Here is a 12,480-nt window from a genome sequence, read left to right on the forward strand (position 1 = left end):
CGGTGTGATTACAAAAAAGTGGATTTATAAGGGATTTGAGATTTGCCAAGCCTATTCTGTATCTCAAATCATTTAGGTAGGGAAGGATGCAGAGAAAGGGTATTTGGTCCTGAAGGTAATTGGTAAAAGGAAAGAAGCAATTGTCCAATGTTTAAGGTGGGCAGTCTTGTTCTGCCGCGATTCCTACAACAAGGTATCTGAGTGGATTTCTAAGCTTGATGCTAATACTGTCCACGGAAATGTCACCATAAGGAATATACATTATCTAAAGTCATTCAAAATTTGATATTGAATCTACACCATTCAATATTAATATATGTAATAAAGTTGTTTTAATACTAAACTCTGTTACAAAAGTTCTTATTTAAAGTGTTATAAATTTAAAACATAAAGGTTTAGAATAACGACCCTTGTGTAACAACAACACCATGTCAAGATGAACAAGTATGGCAAGTTGTTTTATTTATAAATTATACCCTGTTTAAATAACTAGCTTTAAATAAAGTGTTTGTACGATGACAACAAGGACAAAACAGACGAGCAAAAACCAAAGCATCACAAAACAAAGGAATGAAACAAATATTCTAATACTTTGTGTATCAGCGTTTTTTCCATAAAACTATTTAGATTTACTTGGCTTATTATTAAATAAGATCTAACATTGCTTCGCAAGCAAACCATTTGTTATCCACAGAAAGTCATTGGAATAACTTCGTAAACAATGAAATATAGATTTATTTTTAGTTGCAAATTGCTCACAGTGGCATTAGTTTCTAGCATTTTAGGATGTATTTTGTTACAGGAATTGGTGAGTGAAAAGAATTAAACTGATTTATCACACTTAGTAAATACAGAATCTTGACGGAGGTGAATGTTTTACTAAGGAAATAGATATCAATTCTGAGTGCATTGTTGCAAAATAATGCACGGTGTAAGTTCAAATTCGTAGTGCCTATATACCTGTGTGAATAATATTTGAACGAAAAGCCGTGCATCATTATACTGTAATGCACAAAGAACTTATTTCTATCTTCTTTCTTACGTGTCAAAAAAAATAAATATGTAGTTAGACTTTATGTTTATTGTTAAGTTTGTTTTCGCCCAAACGTTTCTAATAGAAACGTTCTTTAAAGGCTGTTGCAGTCGGTTGTAAAAATGTAGTTAAGTCTTCTGTTCGAGAATAATGAATTTTGAAAACGTTGATTTACACTATTTATAGTGAAATTAATGTGATTTATATGGTTTGCGATATTAAGATAGCGTTCTTGTTTAAAATGATTTTGCTCACGATGTTTGCCGCTACATAGTGACAGCATGGAAATAACACTGTAAACGTCTGTACAGCGTTAATGACTGAATTAAAGATATTGGTGTGCGGATTTATTTTCTTAGACCATTTTCTATCATTATATACAGTTTTCAGGACAAAATTCAACAAAAATTTTTTTTTTATAAGTTTTTTTTTTAAACAAAATGGCGCCGTCAATACAGAGGGAGGAAATAAAAACGGTGAGTGCATTGTTGTAGAATAACGCACGCTTCCGGCCTTCTTTTTGTATATAGAAAATGTTCCAACTGTGTTAGACTACATCTTCGAACTAAAATGAATATAAAGTGCCATCCATAAATACCTTTACACCCCTGAAAAATACATTTTTAAAATTTAAAAAGTATTCATCCATTTCAGACATCTTTTTGGTATCGGTTTAGTGTAAATGATTGTTATTCTAATAAAAACAGATATTTATAAAAAAAACATCAAAAGATGATGCACTCAGAAAGGCTTAAAACTAATATTAAACATATTGTATTTTCATTTGCTTGTTCATGTTTTGTCCTGACTTTTTGCAACGCTAATGTTTATTTCAAAAATCTAAAATGTCAATTATAAGACATTGAGGTCCGCTAGAAATTATGTTTTACAACTTGAAATTATTTGCATGCCCAACGATTTTGCGGAGGTTGAAGTCTGGCTACTGAATTTGACATCAGAATTAAACTACATGCCATTCCTTACACTTCGCTATAATATGAGTCATGTGATACTGTGTAACATCATTACTGTTGTCAACAAAACCAAGTTTAATGATTCTAACATGATTGTCAAGTTAAAGTTGTAGAAGGTCGCATTGAGACTTTTTCAGACTATGTAGTAGAAACAGTCAAGTTCCCTTAGTCAAGTTCAATGATTGTTTTTTTATGATGGGTTGATGTAGTGTTGTACAGGGCAACAAGTGTACTGCAGAAAGTATCTGGAAGACTGTCTGGCATGGATTGCATTGACATTTTCAGCTTAAACGCATGTGTTGGACCAGACCAACACGTAATAGCATCTGAATAATAGTGCACTGTGTCACTGGATAAATAAAATCACTCTGACTTCATTCGTAAGACTTTAACCACAGCATGAGCATCGTTACCGTGGTAACCGGCAAGATCTTGAGACAAATAACCATGATCTTGCAAAAATATTAATTTCTTATTTTGTCAATTCCTTATTTAGAACATGCTAATATTTTATTCGTGCTAAAGGTGCTAACAATTATACTAAAATGCCGGGGTACCTTTTTTAATATTTTCGATTTCCGCTTATATGTGAAAATGTTTATAAATAACCTGTTATTTTTTATTAACCTTAATGATAATGCTTTATAAAGTTAACAGGTAATCACACGCAACTGATGTAAAATGTAAAAATTTATCTCAGAAATGTATAAAATCATTGTAAATCATCCAGTAAGCAGTTTATAAAAGGTTTAAAGATATTTATGGATGGCACAGTATAAATGAATTTCATATTACATATCTTTTTAAAGTAATATTAACTTTTAACTGATGTTAAATTAAGTTAAAATGGCATATGTAAAATACTTGATAAATTGCTTGACTATCCAAAATTAAGTGGTGACTTTATTTACCTTTTAAAAAATCAAATTTCTCATCAGCATTGGTTAGATCTCCTCAGAGCAGGAAACATACAAAAAACATGTCGAATAATCACAAGTTAGAATACAAACTACCGCTTTATGCAGGAAAATCACAGTTAGAAATTATAAGGAATTAAATATTAAGCTATGTATAATAGAATTTAAAAAAAAAGATTAGTTAACAAGGAAATTAAATCAAAATCAACAATTCATGTAGCATAAAAAATAAGCACAAGAATGAAGGAAAACTTTTATTATGGGTTATTTGTATCTATTTTATTTTATATGAAAAAATTTATTTCAAGTGTTTGAAATACTGGTAGATGTGATCGTATGACAGAGATCAATAAACTTATTTTAGATATTTGTTATTTTCGAAAAAGTAATTTAAAGCAATATGAAGAATGGTTGCCTAAAAGAAATCGGTTCGACAACAACGATGAAAGGATAAACTGGGACTGTTCCAATAAGATTTCAAAGATGAAATATATTAAACTACAGTTTGTCAAGGAGCTATGTAAATTTATAGTATATTGTTAATGTCGGGTTGGAGAAGGTTTATCCGGTGAGCGAGAAAGTGTATCTTGGCGAGCTTTAGCGAGCCAAGATTCACATTCGCAGCCAACCGGATAAACCTTCTCTATCCCGATATCAATCATGTATTTGATGTATCCTGCTTTTTATTACCTTTTTAGAATAATTAAATGGTTTCATTCTTACTTTTCCCCGATAAAATAACATCTATATGTAGTTTTGTTTTGCTGCTAAAGATGTGACGTCATCATGTGACGTAATGACTGGAGATAGATAAGTTTATCCGGCAAGGCTTTATCCAGCTGATGATATAGACAGTAGCAGGATAAAAATATATCTCAGACAATATTTCCTAGAATTTTTAATTAGCCTGCTATTTGAAATCATATATACTTTTCATTTTATATATGATTAAAAGAACAAAATCATCACTGGCAATGTGCATAGCACATATGCTTTCTGACTATTAGTTAATAATACTTTAATACTCTATTTTTACCCAATTTCAATGATTGAACATTAGCTGCATGCTATCTTTCTGCTGTATTGTATTGTTGGTTATTATGTCAGGATTACTACGTTTCTTAAGTTTTTTAACATATTTATCAATAAATACATGTATTATCTAATCATATGTATCGGTAAATGTTTTAATTATAATGTACACATTAATCAGTTATTGTTAAATATGTAGGCTCAATTGACTCCTTCTTCAAAAGTGATGAAAATGGATCAGTTAAATGTAAAGAGGCGATTTGTTGAGATTTCAAGTCAAGGAACATATATTTATTCAGCCTTTTTCAATCAAGACAAAATCAATCGAAACGAGGAAAAAACGATCGTCGTTCTCTCTTGGCAACAAGAAAATGCTACAATAAACAGATATAAATGTTGTGTAGTAGCAAACAATGAAATGCTTTCCTTGCAGTCATCGAAAACAAATTATTTTGTGCGTGGTTATGGACGTTTGTATGCAAGTCGAGTTGAATGTCATGTTCCTCCACGGATAATCAGCATTGATTATGTCTCTATTGTCAAACAAATTGACGAATGCCCAACCGAAAGAACATTTTATATTACAGTGACTGTTCGTAAACAAATAACAAACAGACCGAATTTAGCAATATGCAATAAATACTTATATGGATCAATTGATGCATTTCAATTAATAGAATGGTTTGAAGTGAATCTTTTTCATGGAGTGGACACATTTACGATACATTACAACCCAAGTCTTAATGAATTATCTAAACGTGTTTTGAGATATTATGAAAACAAAGGAATACTACAAGCAGTGGAATTAATACCACCACTAGAAAGTATGTTTCGAATATACTTTTGTCAGCAAGAAGAAACGATATACGGCAATTCGTTCAAAAGAAATATATTAAAATCATTGTCTGGCATTCACATACGGAGCCCTTAAGGTGACATTTTCCATATTGTTTTCCCAGGACTTAATTCGTTTTTACGAAACATTTATTCGTTAATAAGAAATATTATTTAAAAAAAATATCAATTTGTTTTTACGAAATATAATTTCATAATTTAGATATATAAATTTGTTTTTATGATATATTATTTCGTAATTACGAATACAAATTCGTAAAAAACAAAATAGATAAATACAGAATCCCTAAAGAAAGCCCAACACGGCAAAATTGAAAATGTTGCAGGCTCGGTTTGATTGAGCCTGTTCATGAACGGTATTGGAAAGTGCAAGTTACCGTCCACGCCCCCTAGCACCGGCTTAAGCAGAATTCAACATTTAAAGTTTTCTTTCGTTTTTACGAAATAATGCTTTATAAAGACGTATAAATATTTCGTTACTACGAAATAAATCATGTGAGTCACAATAGGCACAATAGCTTATTTTTGCCGTTTCTATAACTTAATACCTATGACATTCACTGTCTTTATATTTGAGTGAGGGAAGAGACCAGTGAGGCCCTGGCCAGAATATGACCCCTTTTGATTTTTGGTCAGTCGTCACAGGTCAAGATCACGATGACCTTGAATTTAGAAATCATGCATATCCTTTTGCAGCTTTTTCGGGTAAAGCCCATTGATAAAAGTTTGGGAAAAAATGTTGCATTTTGTGAAATGTGAAACATATTTGAAAAGATTAATTGTCTCAGAAATTGAAAAAGATTTTACGCTAGCTGTTAAGAAAAAGTGTTTGGAACCTTATATTTTGGATTGAGAATGACTCCTCATTAAAAAGACCCGACTTAAGTATAATCTTTCGTGAAAACAAAGAATTATTGCGTAAAAACGAAAAAAATATTCGCAAAAACGAATTAACATTCCGTTAAAACGAAATAATATTTCGTAAAAAATAATTAATTTTACGTAAACACGGATAAAGTTCCGTGAAAAAAAAATGTGTGGAAATGTCACATTGAGGGCTCCGTGTTTTTATACAAAACATTTTATTTCAGCAACAATAATCTTCATCCGCTCCCTCTTTTTAAATATCTATTTTGCGGTTAGAAGCTGAGATGGTTTGTAAACGTATTATGAATAATTTTTACCATCTACAGGCTGTTACGGCGTAATGAGAATAAATGTTGCATAGATCCAATAGATCCCATTATGTTTTTTGGCCAATCAATATCATCATAAGCGCTTATATGTTTGTATTACATAACTTCTGGGTCTAAAAATTATTAACTGATGAGCTAGTCAAACGTATAGATGTTAGAGTTTTCGTTACATTTTGTTTTCTCTCTAAATAACATGTATGCGTTTAATAAACTTCCGCCCGCTATTCTCTTTCCACATTTTAACATTGTTTAAGTCTTTCAGATAAATTTTATACCTAGTCCTTTAGTAATTTAGGTAAGTTATTAATCAAAATACCGATTTAGATATTTAACATACACTGTAACACATTTCTTATGCCTATGGTTGTCTAAATTATAAAACAGATACATTATTGAACTTGTTTTCTGATTGACAGGATCTGAACAATATAAAATTATTTTTTATTGATATAAGAGCTGGACCAACGCTTCATTATTCATTGAATTAAAAACGAGAAAAACGAATTTACTAAAGATATTTAAAAACGACAAATTGTAAATGTGCAGGCTCTGGTTGGTCGTTTTCATAGACAAAAGTGGTAAGTACATGATCTTTTGAACTTGCCTATTATTTATTGTGAAGTTTTGTTATAGACTTCGAAACATTAATAACAAAATTGAGGCAAAGCATCCTAGGGATGATTGTGAATGCAAGAAAACAAGAACAACACAACAAGAAAGGAGGAATTATTAAGAGCTTAAAACAACAAAAACACAACAAATGTGTCGTGCTGAAAAATCTACCTCTTCCCATAACATATCTGTCTGTTTAAACTACACTGCTGATAAATCATACATGGTTTGTACATTGTTAATATATATTTCATAATAAATTTCGGATAATGTGAATGCAGAAACTGTTTAAATATATTATTACTTTCCTTCAATCAATATATCAAACTAAACAACTGAATAGATAACAATTTATTTAAAACAAATCAAAAATGATATAATACACTATGCATTAATATATTTGTTTAGTCCATAATATGGACATAGTTCATATTACGTTATCGTTAACTTAGTCATTATTATTCTAAACAGGTCTTAGTGTCAATAGGCACCCTTGACACCTACTGTCTATAGATATGCACATGTTAACTTCAATGGTTAAATAACGATAAAAATAACCCCAACAATGAATTATTGCGAATAACAAATATACCTTATTGAATATCAAAAGGTTAAAGATCATGTATGTTTTGTGATTGATATTGTCACTGTGTGTATATTGATTGATAGAAGTCAAAGCTTAATGAGGGTCCATCCGCCCTTTCTGGCACAAAATGCATCTTTCGCTGTCGAGTACAGACCTTGGACATGTCACCAGTCATGTCCTTAAAGAGTTCATTTTGAAGCACAAAGTGGTGATGATTTACCTCCATGCCATTTCCACGGAGTATTAGCCAAAGATATGAATTTTGAGCCAAAAGTAGGTCACTATACGGCGGTCACTGAAAACTGAATGTATGTTCGCGAAGGAATGAACAACTATTAATATGGATAAAATAAAGTGCGGTTTTTACTCTACAAAAAACAACCAGATTATAATGTTTTTATCCCTGAATGATTTTTAACTTTTGTCTGATTGCAATTAAAATGACTCTACTTTAGTTTACTGTGACAATAGGAAAGGTAAGCCATTGAAAAGGGCTGTTTGTGCCAGGAAAAGGCCTGCCGTTCAAGCCGTCTAACCGTGCTAGGGGCTCACGTACCCTAGCACACCGTCCTCGTCGACCCAAGCGCCTACTTTGTAGGGCCACTCCCCTCGGCATTAGTCAGGACACCGGCAGCTGGTCCGCAGTTGTTGACTAAGTAGCGGTTCCTTCTTTAACGCCCACGGAGGCTTCAGTTATAGTTAGCCATCAGCCAAGCTATCTTCTGCCGATGCCCTGTGCCTTCTCAGCGACGCGCACGCTCCGAGGGGAAGTGAGAAGTCACTGTGTGTATACCACTCTTGCAAAAATTATATATGTATATAATTATGCAAATAAAACAATTTTCAAACATCAAAACATATGAAAAATGTGTACTGCAAATATTTGTGCACATTATATTTAATCAATAAATTATATGCATTTATTTCTTATTGGAAAATTTGACTTTGAATTTATAGAAAATAAATTTCTAATTACCCCCCGCCCTTTATTTACATAAAAAATTAAATTCGGTATTATCTTTATAAATAATTCTTATTGGAACTTGCAATATTGAAAAATCTTTATTTGAGCATCATATTTATGAAATAAAACCATGAAACCCTGAAAAAAGAGTGTTACAGGATCTTGCCGTAAATATAGATAGATTTTAAGTAGTTGATAAACAGGGAATTGAAGACTTGTTTGTAACAATTGTGTCATTTTAAATCCAAAATATTTCCTTTTTTATTCAAATTGATATGTTAAACGATTTTATGCAAAATTTGAATAAGTGAAAGGTGTAAAACTACTTTTTTATAAGGTTTCAAAAATATAGTACGACAAAATAACGATATTTTATCACAAAACCGCGGCGCAGGAGTGTAATAAAGCCATTTAATTAAAACGATATTATTATAGTGTAAAAGCACTTTGAAGTGACGTTATTTGCACTATAAACATAGCGTTAATGCGCTAATGTTAGCGTTACACTTTAGGCGCGTCAAATCAAAATGACCCTTGTTAATAGTTTACCAATTTTATATTATATACGAGATAAATAGAATATTATATTCGTGTAGATTCAATACAAAATTTATTTAACTCGTTGAATAACACAATAGTATTTTATTCAACTCGTCCAATAAATTTAATATTTAATCTACACTCATCCAATATCATCTATTTAATATCGTTTATCGTTTCAATGGAAATATGAAGTTTTATAATCCACCAAAAAGATATTTACAAAGACATTCTTGTCATAAAATATTGTAATGTCTGATAAATGTATTATTTTTCAAGAATCTAACGGCATTAAATTTTGGTTGGGCAAAAAAGGAAATGTCCATAACGTCGTTAGTTTTTGAGGGATGAGTTAAGGAAAATTTTAAGTATAAAAATGAAATATTTTTTTTTAAAAAAACCTTTTTTTTAAAACCCAAAGAAATGATATATTTCATATTTGTGAAGTGTTAATATCAATGTGTTAATAATTCAGATGAAATATCGAGAAAGGCACATACATTTCAACTATTTAAGGACGAGCACGTTGCTCTTCTTGATTGCAGAGAAAGACACAGGTACTTCGATATAACCATCGACATCGACCGAGATGAGTTTATTGTGATGAACACGTCAGAAAAGGGTTTACTAAAAAAATATTTGGTAAGAATCGCAGATAACTAATTAATGACATGTTTTCGAAACTATGTTTATACTTTTGGGTCATTGTTATCTATTTTCCGATTCAATGTATGTTTGCGAAGGAGTGAACAACTATTAATATGGATAAAATAAAGTGCGGTTCGTTAAGGTATTTTATTTAAATGCATTTCTTTCATTATTTATTATTTGGCAACATGATCAACATGCTTTTCAAAGGTAGTTTCATTTGTTCCAGGTGGACAAGCTACTTTATAGGAAAATAGGTGTTTTGAAATTTTACATTGTATTTCATGACATGACTTGGAACGCAACAAACTATAATCATGAGTTAATGATTGGCCGTTATGGGGAAGCAACACTACCTATTATAGACTGGATAAAAAATGCGTATATGCCGTCACGTGTCCGTCTTGAAAGCGGTACTATTCATGCAGTTTTGCCAATGAAAGGGTACAGTCGGTACTGTATTACATTATGTTACATTATATTGTTTTATTTTTATCAGTATATGTCAATAGATTAAAAGACCAATAATTATGTTCAAAATTGGATGTCAAAATGTTCATTAAATGTGAAATTGATGGATTACATTCATTTAAAAAAAAGATTATTTACCTGCAAAAAATGTTTATTGTCTCTGGATATTGAAAAATAGAAGTGTTTTAGCAAATTTTCGATCTTCATTTCATTGTTTATCGATAGAAATTGGGCGATATAGTTGTTTTGAACTTGATTATAGATATTACCCATTTTTTGAATGTGTAAAAAATTTAGTACCATTTTGTACGTTTTTGTCCACTATACTATACTACTATAAGACGGACGTACATCAGTGATTATTTCTCGAAATATCCTTCATATATAAAGTATTATAATGCGATGTTAACTCAAGATATTGATACAATTTAGAAATTAGCAACTTTTCTATATATAGCGTTCAGAGAACGTGATCAATTTTTGTCTATGTTTAGATAATTAGTACCGATTCTATTTCTATGATAATTGTTGACATTTTGTTTTACATATTTCTATTATGTCTTAATCATGCCTGATTTGTAGCATCCACAGATGTATATTTTGTATAATTAATCTTCATATGTATGGGCCGGATGGCCTTATAACTAAATAGAGTTTGAAAGTCAAACAAATGCCTAATTCATGTATATATATTTCAAACAAGAAAATTTCAGAATGTTTATGCATACTTTTAAAGGTAGCAGCTAAAGTAAAGTGGTGAATACTATCTTGTAATTAAGCACACGCCTTCTTTTACAGTTCTCGAGTTTTTGACACTTTTATCAATTTGATGAAATTCCGCTATAAGGGGAGTAACGATAATTGTTATATATTAATTGTTTTTAAGATATATGTGAATTTATCCGGTACCTTTTACATCAGCGTTTGATCTAAGATACTTTTCTCTGCTAGTCTATTCTAACAAGAATAAAACTTAAATGATTGCATTGAAAGATATAGGATTATTTAGTATTTTCCTTAATTTTACAGAGTCTTTGCAAATCCCGAAGAGATAGCATTGCACCATTTTCGCAAATGTAGAACGGACTTTAACAAAGCACAGATTAAAGCAGTTTACATCAAAGGCAGGATTTTTAAAATGAAACAGAGCTGCAAGACAATGCCTAGACATTATTATAAGTCAATTGAAATGCTAGCTAACGAAAGAGAAATACAATTTAATGTACATCAAGTCATAAAATCAATTACACAAACGAGATTATAGTGTCCAGAATGTATCAGAAACTATTTTAATCTTAAAGGGAAAATGAGAGCATTTTTGATCTATAGATTGTTTAATCTTCTTCGACAAGTGTTCAAGTAAACTTAATATCATTGCAGCAAAAATGATGTGCTATGAATGTAATGCAAGATATTGTTTCCAAATATTTAGTACTAAAAATATACATCTTGCATTTCAAAAAATTCGTTTAATGAAATGAAATATCTTCAATGCCGGTATATGCTTAGTCAATGCAAAATCTTTCAATACATTAAAAAGGCTTTGTTGAAACTGTACATGACAACTTATAAGTCAAACATTTCGAATCCAGCTTTACTCCTAATTTATAAATTACATTTCGGAAGATAATTCTTGTAACTCTGTTCTAAAGCTAATTCAAAACGCCAAACTTTCCGGATGGCAAAATATCATTTGCAGGAACTGTATCGACATTAGAAGGCGTGACTGAATTCAAATAAATGAAGATAACACCAGACTCAGGCGGTTTAAATAAAATGTTTTATCAAATTTGTTGAAATGATTAACATTTTTATAATTGTTCTAGGTTTTTCTTTTGCAATTGATGTTTTAAGCCAATTACAAAAACGAGGTTTGATGGACACAGGAAAATTTTTATTTATTGACATTGTCAATATTTTCATTTCTCACAAGAAAACAAAGCAAAGTTCAATGTTTTTATTTAAAACGTTAACTATGAAGGACTTAATATTAACAAATATTGCTAATTTCCCTGAGTTGGATTCAATTAAGTTCAATATTCATAAAAGACAACTGATTGTGTCAAGAAATAGTAAAGAGAAATTAACACAAATAATTGTATTGTTAAAACCAATTTTAACACAGAAAAAAAAACATTAAATTGAATCGCAAATATTTTTAAATGTAGTATTTTTTACCGAAAAGTAAAGTAGACTTTGCGATTTTTATTTTTCATAAGTGGTTATTTGGAACTATTCATAGATTTAATCAAATAACTGATCATTAATTATTTTTAAAAATGAAATAGTAGAAAAATAAAGACATGCAAATCAAGTTAAACCATAAAACAAAAACAAAAAATACATTATTAATTATATGACCATATAGAAGTACTGTTTTACATTTTTGATACAGGAAGACGGGCAGTGATATTAAACCATAGAATTCAATTTTTTTATTTTACGAACTCCATCTTTTAATAAGTAACAATTTAAGCTTTTACTTATGATGGAACAAAGAAAGAAGAGGAAGAAGATAAAATACACATTTTACTCCCGTCTTCTTGATTCTTTGTTTGTGTCTGACTCAGATACCCAGATTTTAAGGAAATTATTAAAAAAGGTATACATATTTGGAATGCCTAATTTATGACTAGAACATCGAAATCATGA

At 30.4% G+C, this 12,480-nt stretch overlaps 1 protein-coding gene across 2 annotated transcripts; it reads left to right on the forward strand.

Moving 5' to 3' along the window:
• Positions 1 to 536: 536 nt before the first annotated feature.
• On the forward strand, positions 537 to 12,043 carry LOC132746101 (uncharacterized). Of its 2 annotated transcripts, none has more exons than XM_060735172.1 (5): positions 537 to 808; positions 4,156 to 4,780; positions 9,185 to 9,351; positions 9,587 to 9,810; positions 10,858 to 12,043. In XM_060735172.1, exons 1-5 carry the CDS (start codon positions 722 to 724, stop codon positions 11,090 to 11,092), a joined length of 1,338 nt encoding a protein of 445 aa, XP_060591155.1. In that variant the 5' UTR covers positions 537 to 721; the 3' UTR covers positions 11,093 to 12,043. The 2 variants fall into 2 exon arrangements, with proteins under 2 accessions (XP_060591155.1, XP_060591156.1); XM_060735173.1 differs by having other exon boundaries at positions 9,587 to 9,801.
• The last annotated feature ends 437 nt before the right edge of the window (positions 12,044 to 12,480 follow it).

This window comes from Ruditapes philippinarum, unplaced genomic scaffold (genome assembly GCF_026571515.1).
Source record: "Ruditapes philippinarum isolate M1 unplaced genomic scaffold, ASM2657151v2 ctg3633_1_1_1_1, whole genome shotgun sequence".
In the NCBI taxonomy this organism is placed as follows: domain Eukaryota; kingdom Metazoa; phylum Mollusca; class Bivalvia; order Venerida; family Veneridae; genus Ruditapes; species Ruditapes philippinarum.